General features: G+C 42.8%; 1 protein-coding gene across 2 annotated transcripts in view; it reads left to right on the top strand.

The window, feature by feature from the left end:
* KBTBD12 (kelch repeat and BTB domain containing 12) overlaps positions 1-13,796 on the top strand; it is a 73,787-nt gene extending 59,991 nt beyond the window's left edge. For both annotated transcript variants that reach the window (XM_025885680.2, XM_073901734.1), the window contains one exon: positions 10,993-13,796. In XM_025885680.2, the coding sequence (XP_025741465.1) occupies positions 10,993-11,174 (182 nt within the window). In that variant the 3' untranslated portion in view covers positions 11,175-13,796. The remainder of the gene's footprint in view (positions 1-10,992) is intronic.
* Positions 13,797-16,232: the final 2,436 nt, after the last annotated feature.

Genomic DNA, 16,232 nt, shown 5'->3' with positions numbered 1-16,232 from the left:
GAAAGTGTGCAGCAGCGTGGGGACTCTAAAGTCCCAGCTTTTTAGCCAGAAGACCAGGAAGGGGAACAAGGGAATTCCTAGGGGCAAAAAAAGTGTCAGGAAAATTGCAGATAGAAGCAAGCTCAAGAAAACGATCCCATAGCTTTTGGCTTTTGTCTCAGAGAAAGTGAAGGTGCAACTGTCTTCACTGTCTTCGTTCGCCCCAAATCCAGGTTCATCTGACACCAGCCACCTCCACCATGCCACCTAAGTTCGACCCCAAGGAGATCAAAGTCACATACCTGAGGGGCATGAGTGGGGCAGTCATGCCACATCTGCCCTGACCCCAAAGATCAGCGCCCTGGGTCTGTCCCCCAAAAAGGTTGGTGATGACATCACCAAGGCAGCCAGTCATTGGAAGGGTCTAAGGGTTACAGTGAAACTGACCATTCAGAACAGACAGACCCAGATTGAAGTGGTATCTTCTGCCTCTGCCCTGATTGTCAAAGCCCTTAAAGAACCACCAAGAGAAAGAAGCAGAAAAACATTAATCACAGCGGAAATACCATTTTTGATGAGATTGTCAACATTGCCTGATAGATACAGCACCGAGCTTTAGCCACTAAAGCCATTTAACTTTAGCCAGTTTCCATCTCTGGAACCACTGAAGAGATCCTGGGGACTGCCCACTCTGGGCTGCAATGTTGATGGCCGCCACCCTCATGACATTAGAGATGACATCAATAGTGGTGCAGTGGAATGCTAGTTAGTTAGAACTACAAAGGATCGTCTGACAAGCAAAAAAAAAAAAAAAAAAAAATAGATCCCATAAAGTTGGTTATGAGTTCCTGGGCTCATGCCCCACCTGCACATGGATGATTTAGCCCTAAATGGTATACGAAAGTCTTTGAGAACTGATCTGCATAGTAATCAGTGCTCAGTCCCTCCCTGGCCACTGTGTAACACACACATGGAGAGAGTCCAATAACATTGCAAGGGCTTTGAAAACTGAGCTGACATTGGGGGCACAGCCCACAAAAGGTAGGTGGGAACTAATGTACTTCACTGGAGCAGTTTTCTGCTTAAAAAAAAAAAGATCAATATTTTTTTAAATAGGATTTAAACAAGACCCAGAATCATAATATTCACAATGCCTATATGTAATTCAAAATTACTTGACATATCAAGAACCAAGAAAATATCAACGTCTCACAAGGGAGAAGACAACATGCCAACTCTGAGATGGCACGGATTTTGAAATAACTAGGCAGACACTTTAAAGCAGTTATTATATTGGGGCTCCAAGAAGTGACTACTTTTGTTTTTGTTTTTTTCAAAGATTTTATTTATTTATTTGAGAGAGAGAATGAGATAGAGAGAGAGCATGAGAGGGGGGAGGGTCAGAGGGAGAAGCAGACTCCCCACTGAGCAGGGAGCCCGATGCAGGACTCGATCCCGGGACTCCAGGATCATGACCTGAGCCGAAGGCAGTTGCTTAACCAACTGAGCCACCCAGGTGCCCGAAGTGACTACTTTTGAAAGGTATAAAAAGATAGAAAGTCTCAGTAGAGAAATAGAAGTCATTAAAAAAAAAAGAAGAACCAAATGGAAATTTTGGAACTGAAAAACAAAATAACAAATAGATTACTGAATGGGCTCAATATCACAATGGAGATGACAGGAAAGAGTGAAAAGTGAGTGCATTTGAAGATGATGAATCAAATTATCCCATCGGAATAACAAAGAGAAAAAAATTGGGGAAAAAAGTGAAGAGACTTGGGGACCTATGAGGCAATACTAAGAGGTCTAATAGTCCTGTCATGATCCCAGAAGGAAAGGAGAAGGAACGTGGGTGAAGAAAAAATATTTAAAGGAATAATGGCTGAAAACTTGCCAGATTTGGCTAATGAAATACACTTACAGATTCAAGAAACTCAACAAACTGAAATAAGTCAATCAGAGGAAGACAATTATCTCTGATCTCACTCATGTGGAATTTAAGAAACAAAACAGAGGCTCATAAGGGAAGGGAGGGAAAAATAAAACAAGATGAAATCAGAGAGGGAGACAAATCATAAGAGACTCTTAATCATATGAAACAAACTGAGGGTTGCTGGATGGGGGCTGGATGAGGAACTGGGTAACTGTGTGAGGGACATTAAGAAGGGCATTTGATATAATGAGTACTGGGTGTTACATAAGACTGATGAATCACTGAACTCTACCTCTGAAACTAATAATACATTAAATGTTAATTAATTGAATTTAAATTTAAAAAAGAAACTCAGCAAACTAAAAACAGGATAAACTTGAAAAAACCACACCCAGACACATTATAACCAAACTTCTAAAAACTAAGGATAAGGAAAAGATCTTGAAGAAGCCAGAGAAGAACAACAGATAACATATGAAGGGAAAGTATTAAAAAGAATATGGAGGGGCGCCTGGGTGGTTCAGTTGGTTAAGCGACTGCCTTCGGCTCAGGTCATGATCCTGGAGTCCCGGGATCGAGTCCCACATCGGGCTCCCTGCTCAGCGGGGAGCCTGCTTCTCCCTCTAACCGTCCTTCCTCTTATGTACTCTCTCTCTCATTCTCGCTCTCTCAAATAAATCTTTAAAAAAAATAAAATAAAAAGAGTGTGGATTTCTCCAGCTAGGTCAGAAGGCATGGGACAAAATTTTTAATCTCTGGAAAAAAAATAATCATCTGGAATTATATATGCAGCAAAAATATCCTTCAGGAATGAGGGCAAAATTAAGATAAGACATTCTCTGATGGAGTAGAACTAAGAGATTTATGGCCAACAGATCTGCCAACAGAAAGTTAAAATTCCTCAGATCAAAGGCAAATGATACAGAGAAAGTTGGAGCCTCAGGAATCAAGGAAGAAAAACAGAAATGATAAATACCTGGATAAATATAATGGACTACTTTTCTCCTCTTCAGTTCTTCAGAATATGTTTGACAGTTGACGGCAGAAATTTTAACATTGTCTGACAGTGTTTTCTTTTTTTTTAAGTTTTTATTTTATTTCCAGTTAGTTAACACAGAGTATTACATTAGTTTCAGGTGTACAGTATAGTCATTCAACACTTCCATACATCACCCGGTGCTCATCACAGCAAGTACATTCCTCATCACAAGTGCAATCGCCATCACCTATTTCATCCATCCCCCAACCCATCTCCTTTCTGGTAACCATCATAGTTAAGGGTCTGTTTCTTAATTTCTTTGCCTCTCTCTCTCTCTCTCTCTCCCCTTTGCTTGTTTGTTTCTTAAATTCCACATATGAGTGAAATCATATGGTGTTTGTCTTTCTCTGACTGACTTATTTCACTTATTTCACTTAGCATAATACACTCTAGCTCCACCCACATCATTGCAAATGGCAAGATTTCGTTCTCTTTTATGGCTAAGTAATATTCCATTATCGATCAATCAGTTGATAGGTAGATAGATATAGCATCTATCAGTTGATGAACACTTGGGCTGCTTCCATATCTTGGCTATCATAAATAATGCTGCTATAAACATAAGGATGCATGTATCCCTTTGGATTAGTGTTCTCGTATTCTTTGGGTAACTACCCAGTAGTGTGATTATTTTTAACTTTTTGAGGGACCTCCATACGGTTTTCCACAGTGGCTGCACCATTTGGTATTCCCACCAACAAAGCACAAGTATTTCTTTTTCTCCACATCCTCACCAATACCTGTTGTTTCTTGTGTTGTTGATTTTGGCCATTCTGACAGATGTGAGGTGATATTTCATTGTAGTTTTGAGTTGCATTTCCCTGATGAGTGATGCTGAGCATCTTTTCATGTATCTGTTGGAAATCTGGATGTGTTCTTTGAAGAAATGTCTGTTCATGTCTTCTGACCATTTTTTAGTTGGATTTTTTGGTTTTGGGGTGTTGAGTCTGATAAGTTCTTTATATATTGTGGATACTAACTCTTTATTGGATATGTCATTTGCAAGTATCTTCTCTCATTCCATAGGTTGCCTTTTCGTTTTGTTGATTGTTTCCTTCACCGTGCAGAAACTTTATATCTTGATGAAGTCCCAATAGTTTGTTTTTGCTTTTGTTTCCCTTGCCTCAGGAGACGTACTTAGAAAGAAGTTGCTATGGTGAATGGTCTGACAGTGTTTCAGTGTATGGGTCTTTTTTTTATTTTTAATTTTTTTAATTTATTTGAGAGAGAGGGAGAGAGAGCGAGCACAAGCAGGGGGAGGAGTAGGCAGAGAGGGAGAAGCAGACTCCCCACTGAGCAGGGAGCCCTACTTGGACCCTGAGATCATGACCTGAGCCAAAGGAAGACACTTAACCACCGAGCCCCCAGGTGCCCCGTTTTCAGTGTATGTTAATGTTATACAGAGAGGACTATTTCCCCAAAGGTAGACATAGGAACTACATGGTAGTAAGGTTCCTATGTTCCACTCGAAATGATAATATATTAATTAGTCTGTTAAAAGTTAAGTATGTATATTGTGATCCTTAGAACAACTACTAAAAAAACTATACAAGCAGGTGTGGCTAAAAACTCAAGACAAATTAAAATAGGATATTAAGAATATTCAAATAATTCAAAAAGAAGAAAAGGAGAAATGAAGGTACAAAAATAAAAGAAATAATAAAATAGTGACCTAAATCCAAACATACCAATATTTATATTAAATATAATGGTCTGTATTGGATAATTTTGTCTCATAGACCTTCCACTTGTGCTTAAAGAAAGCATAATCTCATTTTAAAAAACGATGTCTTCCTCTTGGGAAAATGAAAGTCAAAAAATTTCTTGAAAGAATCATTTCCTATTTTAACTCCTACATGTAACTTTAAGCATAAAACACATTCTGTGTTTCTTATAAATAAACCTAGAATACTTAGTAGGAATTGGTGGACACAATCCATTATGTCGAATGCCAATTATCCCTGGATCACAAGTGGTTTTACATATCCATTCCTTCAACTTGGTGGAAAATATAAAATCTTTGATCAACTAATTGAATTTATATACAAAGACTGTAACTATGCAACGTGATTTTATAATTACACTGATATCTTTAGAGGGCTATAAAGAGCTGTTGCTCCCCCTTCCACCTCCTTTGCAGATAGACAATTGCATCTACTCAGCCATTCGTTTGTTTCTTTTCTGCCCATTTGAATGGACTCTTGGCCTCCTCCACTAGCTGAGGCCATCAGCTGCTGGTCATGCCTATTTGTGACACTCATGACCCTCCTTTTCCTGCTTGAATCAGGGGCATTTAAATGGAGACTTTCACTGGCCCGTGGCTCCTTCACCACAAGAAAGGGCAGGTAACACCCCTCAGCTGAGGACAAGCCAACTTAGCCTCAGGTCTGTTACTCATTCTACGATTGATTATTTATTCACAGGCCAATTCATTCAAAATGAAATTGAATTTGAGATGGCTTATAGAGAGATGCATGCACCACAGTAAGATAGAGATTAAAATAAATCAGGAAATTGAATGGAAGGAAAATAAAGATAGAAAAATAAAATCAAGGAAGAGGAGGTGAAGTTGGTACATAAATGCACCTAAAGTTCTTTTTCAGGGGTGGCTGGGTGGCTCAGTTGCTAAGCGTCTGCCTTCAGCTCAGGGCATGATCCCAGGGGCCTGGGATCGAGCCCCACGTGGGGCTCCCTGCTCAGCGGGAAGCCTGCTTCTCCTTCTCCCACTCCCCCTGCTTGTGTTCCTTTTCTTGTTTTGTCTCTGTCAAATAAAATCTTAAATAAATAAATAAATAAATAAATAAATAAATAAATAAATAAATAAATAAAGTTCTTTTTCCCTAGCTGTATTTCACTAGCCAGTTTACCTCTGCTCTCACAAGAGGCCAGAGCAGAAAGGAGAGCATGCCCTGTTTGCAGTGTCCTCGAAGGAAGAGCAAACCACTGCTTAGAAGGTACATATCTTTTAAACATGGGAGAAACTTCTCACCGTAGCCTCATGTAGAGTAGCGGGAAATGCCCTCAATAATACTCCTATAATGAATAAAATGGCAAGTTAGCATTTCATTGAAGAGCAAGTCAAAAGGAAACAATTCTACAAAGGACTAAAAATACCCTAAGTTTTTGGTTTTCTGGTAGTCTGATTGAATTCAAGGATGAAATTTATACTGCAGTGTGCTTCTCAAATTTTTCCACAGAAGGACCTCCAACGGCAGAGAGCACCGCCTAAAACACATGGGGGTACAGCCCAAGGCAGTCTACCACACAAATGGAGTTTCTTTGCCATCTCATTATTTACTTCAAAAAAATCATGTGAATTTTTTATTTACTTCATGTAAAATAAGGTTTTAAATTGCTTACTATTGGCGGTGTCAGGATTCAGGGAGAGCTTCCTAACTCCTTTAATAATTAAGATGCTGTTGCATTAAGTGTGTCTATTTTTGGAAAATTAACTGAATTGAAAAAAGCCGACACTGAGTTCAACCTCCCATTTCTTTTCCCTTGTTAGTGTGATAATGTTTCCAGAACCCAAACTCACATAAATAAGTAAACACAAATGCTAAGCACTGATTCCTCACTTTATGAGCTCTGTTAGTAGAAATTTAGGACAGCATTCAGGATGGCCCCACGGAGGCCTGCGGCGCTGCCCGGTGATTCTAGGTGACAGCTTTTGTGGGGTCTGCACTCTTCCTGAGAGTTCAAGTCTCCATAATCAGGCCTGTGATCTAGCACACTATCTCAGAGCTTTCATACTCAAGAAAACTTACAGGGCGCCTGGGTGGCTCGGTCGGTTAAGCGTCTGCCTTCGGCTCAGGTCATGGTCCCAGGGTCCTAGGATCGAGCCCCAGATCGGGCTCCCTGCTCAATGGGGAGTCTGCTTCTCCCTCTGCCCCTCACCCCACTCATACTCTCTCTCTCTCTTGCTCTCTCTCTCAAATAAATAAAATCCTTAAAAAAAAAAAAAAGAAAACTCACTGGTTGTCTGCTTCTTTGCTACTGATGCAGTAATTTTCATTCCAGGTAAATAACGTAACAGACATCTAGGAAAGATGGTAATATGCATACATGGATTTAAAAAAAAAATGTCTCCCTGGGGCACCTGAGTGGCACAGTCGGTTAAGCATCTAACTCTTGGTTTCGGCTCAGGTCATGATTTCAGGGTCCTGGGATCAAGCCCCGCATTGGGCTCTGTGCTGGGCATGGAGTCTGCTTGAGGATTCTTTCTCTCCTTCTCCTTCTCCCTCTGTCCTTCCCTGCCCCCACATGCTTGCTCTCTCTAATAAATAAATCTTAAAAAAAAAGTCTCCCCAATAAACATTGAAATGAGCAGAAGGAAGCAAAATTAGTGAAGAAAACTCTCTACTCTGAAATTGTAAAAGGTCTCAGCCTGCATTAATTTGAATAAGGACACCAGAAGCCTTCACCCAGCTGAAACAAAGCAAAACAAAAACGGTAAGCCAGTGTGGCAATGATAAAAGATGCATTCCAAGATGATGGCAGGAACTAAGACGGAAAAGGCTGTGTCATCTCCGTAGCGAGTAACAAGCAAGAAGACGGAACAGCTGTACTGGACACCTGTCATGTTTTACGTGCCGGTAGGCTTTCTAGCAGCACTGCCCAGACCCAGAGCAGCCAGCCGTGTGAAGGAGCCATGGTAGCACTCTGCCCTGACGCAGCCTCCCGCCACGCCTCCCGCTCTGCTCAATCTGCTGAGCTACCTTCCTTCCAATAAATCCCGATTTTGCTAACACCAGCGCAAATTGGCTTCTGCTGTTGCTACCAAGAACCCTAACTGATTCAACAGGCATGACCCTTTTGCATTTAATAACTTTGAAATATATAAAATAGAAACTTTTACAAATCATAAGATAAAAGGATAAATCCACAAAAATTGCATGGACTTTAAGATACCTTCCTCAGAAATTGATAGATCAAATAGATATTTTTAAAAAACTGAAACAAAAAGAGATGTAGAGCTTTGTGTTAATTTAAGCTAATTACAATTAAATAAGAGTTCAAAATCAGTTCCTCGGTCTCACTAGCTACATTTTAAATCATTCAATACCACATGTGTCTAATGGTTACTGTATTGTGCAGCACAGATTATATAACATTTGCTTCATCACAGAAGGTTCTACTGGACAGAGTTGGTATAAAGAACATGTGATATACCACACGTGCACGCACAGGGGAATATTACTCAGCCATTAAAAGGAAAGAAATCCTGCCCATTTGCCACAACCTGGAGGACATTATGCTAAATGAAATAATCTGGAACAAAAACACCCAAATACTATACCATCTCATTTATATGTGGAATCAAAAATAGTGAAGTTCAAAGATGTGGAGTGTGGAATGGTAGTTGCCAGGGACTTGGGATAGAGGGAATGGTGATGGTGGTCAAAGGCTACAAACTTTCAGTTATAAGATGAGTAAGTTCTGAAAATGCATAGCATGGTGACTGTAGTTAACGATACTGTATTGTATACTTGAACTTTGCTTTAGTGTTTTCACCACACACATGCGCACACACACAAAGGTAACTAGGTGAAGTCATGATGTGTTAATTAGCGTGATTCTGGTATTCATTTCACGATGCATATCTTAAACATATACAATTTTTGTCAATCAACCCCAGTAAAGCTGAAAAAAGTAAATATTCGCTTTCATACCTAATTTTGTACTTATAATTTTGTAATATTTTCCTTAAAGAGGACCACCAAATTTGTATAAGATTTAGGTCCCACTTATTGGTCTCATCAATAAGCTGTAAAAATACAGTGATACCATGATGTCCTCCATTCAGCAGCTTAGTAGTTATGAGCACAGGTCTTAAGGACCACATATCTGGTGCATATTCTGGTTCTGCCACTTCTAACTGTATGCTGTAGGCACAGCATTTAATTGCTATAAGTTTTTCCTAACCTGTAAAACTGGAATAACAATAGTACCTGCTCACAGGCTTATTACATGGATGATATAACATAATGCCTCAAATGCAGCCAGCACATTAAGCATAGTACACCGTAAACATAGTACACAGTAAGCATAGTACACAGCAGACATAGAATGAGTATCAGTCTTACTATTTTATGGTGTTTGGGGAGTGAAAATTCTTTCAGAAAATGAAGGTAAAAAAAGACATTTTTAGAGAAACAAAATCTGGTAGACCTCTTCTAACATACATACTTCAGGTGCAGGAAAAGTATCTTAGATGAAATGTCTAAGATGCAAGAAATAATGAAGAGCAATGAAAGTGTAAATGTGTGGGTTAATTCTAAATGAACATTTACTGTATAAAACAATAATGATAATGTCTTGCAGAGCGAAAAGATATATAGAATTAAAATGCACATCAACAGTAGCTAATAAATTAGGAGGGAGGTAAATATAATTAAACTATTCTAAAGCCCTCCAAGAAGAGGGTCAAGTATTGATTATGTTTAGGTCTTGATAAGTTAAGTATGCATGTTTTACTTTTTAGGATAAGCACCAAAAAAAATAGAAACAGGGTTTATAACTTCTAAATGAGTAAAGTAAAGCAAATGGAATGATAAAAAAAAATGCTCAGCCAATCCAAAAGATGGCATTAAAGGAGAAAAGAAAGAACAAGTAAGACAAAGACAATCCACAAATGAAGTGGTAGATATAAACCAAAATATATCAGTAATTGCATTAAATGTAAATGGACTAAATGCTCCAATTAAAAGACAAAGTTCATTAGAATAGTTCTTAAAATCCTACCTTTTAGAATTTATAATATCAGTCAAAAGAATGGAACTTATTCTAGAGTACAAGGATCACTCATAATGATAAATTTATAAATGGTAAAATTTATATGTACTTAATAACAGACTCAAAATGTGTAGACTAAAAATTGACGGCACCAAAAGGAGAAACAGACAAATCCACAATCTTAGTGGGATATTTTAACACAGTTCTCTCAGTAACTGGAAGAATAAGCCCACAAAAATCCATAAATACATAGAAGGGTTGGCTAACATGACTCAGTGAATGCATATGGAACACTGCACCAAAAACTACAAAATAACCATCCTTTACAAGCACGCATGGGCCATTTTCAAAAATTGACTTTAATATGCAAGGACTGGGCACTTATGCATACATTATCTCCTCTGATCATCATAAAATTGTGACATAGTCAACTAGGCTGGAAATCTTCCATTTGCCCCTCCAGACTCACTCTGCCCCATTCTCTATCATGCTCTGTGTCCTGTGAAGTTGACAAATACTGTGTGTATTCACAGACACCCTTCTCCTCTAGCTTCTGGTTGAGTCCATCCAGTGGGAGGCAAGAGCAGAGATTGTTGGGTGAAAGGAGGGTAGAGTCAGGGCACTTATTATCGCCGCCCCTTCCCTGTGGGGTTGCTGAGGATGGATGTTCCATCTTCCCTGCCTAAGTCTCCTCCTTCCAGGCTGCACTCTTTAACAGCTGCCGTTTCCAAGGCAAGTACCCATTTTTCCCCTTGCTGCCTCTCAGGTCTAGGGGTGGTAATGGCCCTTGCTGTTCTTAGTGGGTCTTCCCGAACCCTTCCCACACCTTTCCAAAAGTTCCTTCAATAAATTCTCTTCAAATCACCCACTTAGGGTGAGCCATTTGTTTCCTGCAAGAACCCTGGCTGAGTATTAGCATCCCTGTCTGCCTTTAAGGAAACATAAGTTTGGGGAGGTCAGCAACTCACACAAGGTCACAAGCTGTATCTCCCCCTAGGTGTAGAAATAAGGACAATTTCATCCCTAGCTCCCAACATTAATAAATTATTAAATTTAGACAATGGTATGTGCTGTTAACATATCAATTATTCAAATAATTTTTGAATGTGAGTTGTAATATGGCCTTTTTTAGTTTCTTAAATGTTAGGGGCACTGTGTCCTCCATTTAAAGTATGTTTATTCCGTTGTTTGTTCATTACTTTTTGGTGCTTGGTGCCTTTTAGAGGAAGTTGTTCAATAGAGTGAAGATGACCTCTGAATTTCGTACCCCCATGATATTTTGTCTTCCTACTTTGCTATTTTTCAGATCGACATGAGGTTATCGCCAAAGAAATATTGGAGCTGGACCCATGGGAAAACCAATGGAATGTTGTAGCCATCAATGTCCTCATGCATGACAGTTATGATGTCTGCCTGGTGGCCAGGATGAACCCCCGAGACCTCATCCCCCCGCCTTCAGATCTGGTGGAAGAAGGCAATGAGCACTGAGGTCAGTGTTTGCGGTAAGACCTCCTGCTGTGTCTGCACAGGAAGCATTAGGAATGGAGAGAGCCCACAGGCACCAGCCAGTCACCCTGGTTATTGTGTATTACATGCATAGCGGCCCATGTGCAAAGCAGTGTGTGCTGGATGCTGTGATAGGGAGTGTGCAGAGTCTGCGCTCAAGGACCTCCAGTTGGCTAGGATGGACAAGACATTACAAGGTCAAGAAGCACAGGAAGACCACAGGGTGAGTGCCATAGGAATCAAGGGATACAGGGACCTCACACTGCTGGGGACTCAAGGAGAGCATTGCCAAGGAGCAGACCTTTTACTGGGGCCTCAGACGGTGAAGAAGCAATCTCATGGGTGCAGCTCATGGGGACATCACAGAAACAGCTGACCAGAGCTGGGTCAGATTGCCTGGGCCATAGGCTCTGCTACTAAGGCTGGAAAAGGAGATTGTAGATAAGTGACCAACACCTGGAAAAGCAAGGACTTTGGACCTGGTCTCTGAGCAGGGGAATCATCTCAAAATCTTGTGATGTTAAAGGAAGACTTCTCTCTGCGCTCTGTTCCAGTTTCAGTCTTACAGAGACTTTCTATTCTCGTGTAGAGACTTTCTATTCTCTTCTACTACAGCGACATTGCCCAAAATGGGGCTAGTGGTGGACCACAAGTTCCTACCAGCCCAGGCACTCAAGCCCGACCACAGTGAGGAAAGAAACTCCACCCTCAGCCAGGTCTGTGTCAGGGACAGATATGGGGAGCTCTGCTGCCCTGGCCCACTCTGGGGTGTCCTGGACTAGACTTATCCAAGCTGCCCTCCAGCACACATGACCTTCTGCACGTTGGCCCTGAGCAGGCTCTGGTGTGGAGGAGAGAGCAAACACATCGCTTTGGTTGCCTGCTCTCTTACCTAGCTTTTGCAGTATCTTCCCCAAGACTGCCAGTAGAGATGGAGCTGCCTGCTTCAGCCCACAGTTGAGCATAATCAGAAAACAGCCACTCCCAGAATACACTTTAGGGATGACATTTAAACAACACATGGGGAATCCATCTATTTTATTTGCCATCCATACTTCTGGAAGCACAGTGGATTCAAAGAGTGCATTTTGGTAGCTGTTCCTCGATAATTTCTCTGGAGTTTCCCATTGCACAGGGCTCCTTTTTAAACAGGAGTGGTCAGTAAATTCCCTAGAACCTTCCCAGAGGGAGACAATGCTAGATTGAGACAGCTCTTGTCTAGTGCCGAGCTGTGTGACCGTGATGACGGTCAGCCTATGTTCCCAGGTTCCAGCTGCTAAACCAGGCAGAAGAGGCAGGGTCCAGTGAGAAACCTGCTTCTGCCAACATGACAGGGGTCCACTTAGACCCAGCACAGGTTGTCCCCAAATAGGCCAGACTCTAGGAGGGCAGGAGCCACACCTGTCACTTGGCGGTGGCACCACTTTGAACCTGCATTGAGCAAAGTGTACTTTTAGGCAGTTATGCATGCATCCATTCCCTAGTGTTTATACAGAGGGTTTTAAGAACATTTCTTGCATGAGTTGAAATGAGCTGATCCTTCTCCCTGGTGGAGGCTCATAACCTGTGGGGTTTTTTTCTTGCCGCAAAGGCAGAGCAGTTCCTCTGAGTGGGCTGTGCTGGCTGTGGGCAGCCGTGGTTGCGGAGAGCCCCCTCCTCCCCCGGCAGCTCTGTTTCCCTGACTTCCTCTTAACAGAACCACTGCGCCTGTTCCACCCACAAGCACATACTAGAAGCTGCCACACTTCCCTGCATCAAGGAGGGAAGCACACTTGTCGGTGTGTCATGATACATCTTGTCGATGCATTGGGTTCGAGATCTAGGCTCTAGTGCCAGGCTTGCTACTTTGCTAGCTGTGTGATCTCTTGGGCAATATAACCTTTCCAAAGCCTTATTTTCCCCATATGCAGAAAGGGGAGAAAAATCATTTTTAGGGTTGGTATGAGGACTGAGTGAGAAAGTGCTGAGCAAAGTGCCTGTCAGATACTAAAACAATAAACAGCCTTCAGCTGCCATTATTTCTAGAATCATTATCATTGTAATCCGCATTTCCCAAAGCATAGTGCCCACAATGACCCAGTACTTGAGTGGACTCTTGTGGGATGGTAGGGGAGCTATGCCTTCATGTGAGATGGTTTTTCATTTCCCAGACTCACACTCAGCTCCTCCAGATGGTGTGCAAATAAATAAGCAAGCTTCGCTTTTAGTATCCAATTGAAGCCCTGGGTGCTTCTTGTCTGACTTTCCTATTTGTTACTAAACACAAGACACCTCTACCCTCCTGTTGTCAGAGATTGTCAGGGATTCCACTTTGAATTCCTCCCGCTCCTGTTTTCACCTCAAGTGAAGGTTGTCTCTTCATAAGTGAGGGGACATGCATGTCATGGAGTACTCTTAGAAAACTTTGACTCTTTGCTAGTTCTTATCTTTGTGAAGCAGGATTTCTGGACACTGAGCACAGAACACAGTAGGGAAACGATCTGGATGCCGAGGCTGGCGAGAGATGGCAGCCATCAGCACATCCGGGTCCTGCTTGCGCCCACTAAGAAAGCGCCACTGTTCTCACTGATTGACTTTATAATGAGCAGATGCTTTCAGTTTGAACTTGCAAAATAAAAATTTACTAATGAAAGATCGCCTTTGTTGTTTTTCATATTGCAATTCAATGTAGATTTCTCTTGAAGAAGGGGTTCCTGTGCTCAGGAAGTACTGAGCAATCCCAAGGAGGGCAGGGAGGGCTGACTCGCCGGAAAATCATAGGAGCAAGCAAGGTCCAGAGGCCAGGGCATGTGAGGGGGCGGGTGGGGGGGGCGGAGGTGGCCCCATTGTCGGGATGGTTAAAGCACAGGAGGGTGTCAGGAAAAGGAGATGAGACCAATCACAAAAGACTTCAAACGCCACACCAAAGCGTGGGTCTCTTCCTCGGCACCCGGGTTTCAGGCAAGGAGGTCCTACAGGAACATCCCTTCACCGCGCAGTGTGGACAGACAGGGTAAGAGCAGGCATGCGTCCCTGTCACTGAAGCCGAGCTAACCTGGCAGCAGGGAGTTTAGAACAGCAAGTCCGTTGTACAGAAATGGAGTGTGTCTGGCCAATTCAGAGAGGAGGGAGATGCTGGGGTCTTTATGACAGGACAATGGCCAGTTAGCCAAAACCAAACACCAGAAAATCTTCTAAGGGGTCATGACTCTCCACCAGTGACCCTGAAAGACAGCTACCACCCAGATGGCTTCAGCCATTCACGCCAGGCCCAGCTGGGGATCACCAAGACAGAGGAGAGGCTTTGGGATATAGCCAAGTTGCCCCACTTTGCCAACCCTAGCAGCCCCAGCTGGTCCCCATCCCTGTTTGCAGTCACAAGGAGGCAGTCCCAGCTCATCAGGAAATCCTGCCTGAACTGTCGTGGAAGTCACTCCTTGCACCATGGCTATTGTAACAGGCCATATGGCACAGTTTCCACCCAGGGGACATGGAGGGAAATCTCTGGAGGGACTTGTGGAAGGGTTTTCTCTGCCGAGTTTTTCCAAGTCTGCATGCCCCTGGAGCTGCAGCCACTGCCCTGTGGTGATGAGGGAGCAGACAGAGACCACTGCGGTTGGTCCACAGAGGGGACAGGTTGGGGGCATGGAAAGATCCAGGTCCTGGGTACCACCCTGGAGCCACTGAATGACCCAGCCACGGGACTCTGTGCTCCATGCCACTTGTTATGATAAAGGTTCCCAAGTGGTCAGGCCTCCTTGAGTTACATGCAGCCCAAGATTTCCATACTCCAACCTTCGCCCTTCACAGCCACTTTCTCCGGGGCTGACATCGGACACGCTAGCCAAAAGGGAGGACACAAACCATCCCGGTCAGTCACTGGGATGTCTGGTGATGAGGTATCTTCATTCATCACAGTGAGGTAAGTTCTGCATGCCAGGCCGATGGTTCCTGGGCTACCTCCCTTGTATTTGCCTCTCAAAACTTCCACATTTTTATTTACTACTAATCTCACCCACCACCTGTCTCGGTGAGTAAAACGTCACTGGGGCACGGTCACGCTGCTTTCCCACGGCAGCAGCAGAACACAGGGGTTGTCATGGAGACCTCTGCCCCGCAAAGCCTAGAATATTTATGATCTGGCCCTTCACAGAAAAGGCTTGCCAGCTTCCAGCACATTCCATCAAATTTTCTTGAACAAAAATACTGAGCTAAGGGAATATATAAATTCTCAAGGAAAATAAATACCTGTTCCTTTGTTTTTATATCTAAATCATGGTTCTGTTCCATTCTGCTTTCACTCAACAATATAGCTGAAAAAGAGTGTTCCATACACTTTCTTTTTACCAGCCGTATAGTGCGCCATCCTAGATTTGTCATAATTTCTCTAACAAATCACCAAGGGATGGGGATTTCAGCTGTTTCCTCCAGCTGTTATTTGAATAGTCGAAGAACCTGGTCTTTCTCACTCTTCTGAGCCTCTGAGCTATGATGCAGGGCCCTGCCCTCAATGAGTTCACGTTCTGGAGGAGGGAAGAAGGCAAACATGGTGAGGTGACATTTATGAGAGGTTAGGGTCTACACCCACGACAGGAAAAGTGTAGTGTAGTTCAGGGAATCCCTGCATTTGTTTCTATCGCTGCCAGAACAACCAACCACAAATTTAGTGGCTCGATACAATACAAAGCTGTGATCTCACGCTTCCATAGTCTGGAAGTCTGAAATGGACATCAGTGAGCTAAGATCAGGTGTCCCAGGACTGCGTTCCTTTGGGAGGTGAGGCTCGAGGGTCAAATCCACATCCTTGCCTTTTTCAGTCTCCAGAGGCCATTGGCATGTCTTGGCTTGCAGTCCCTTCCTCCATCTTCAAAGCCAAGGATTGCATCTGCTCTGCCTGCCCCAATCGCCTCCTCTGTCTCCCACTTCTGATCCCTCCCCATTTCTGGTGGTATCCAGGTATCCCGCCCAGGTATCCAGGATCATCTTCCCATCTTAAGGTCAGCTAGCTGGCAGCTTAATTCCCCTTTGCCACGAGACATTTGCTATGCAAGGTTTCCAAGG

The sequence above is a fragment of the Callorhinus ursinus genome, unplaced genomic scaffold (genome assembly GCF_003265705.2).
Source record: "Callorhinus ursinus isolate GAN/ISIS: 27379988/994484 unplaced genomic scaffold, GSC_fseal_2.0 scaffold15, whole genome shotgun sequence".
In the NCBI taxonomy this organism is placed as follows: domain Eukaryota; kingdom Metazoa; phylum Chordata; class Mammalia; order Carnivora; family Otariidae; genus Callorhinus; species Callorhinus ursinus.
This window is presented reverse-complemented; position numbering and strand designations above follow the sequence as displayed.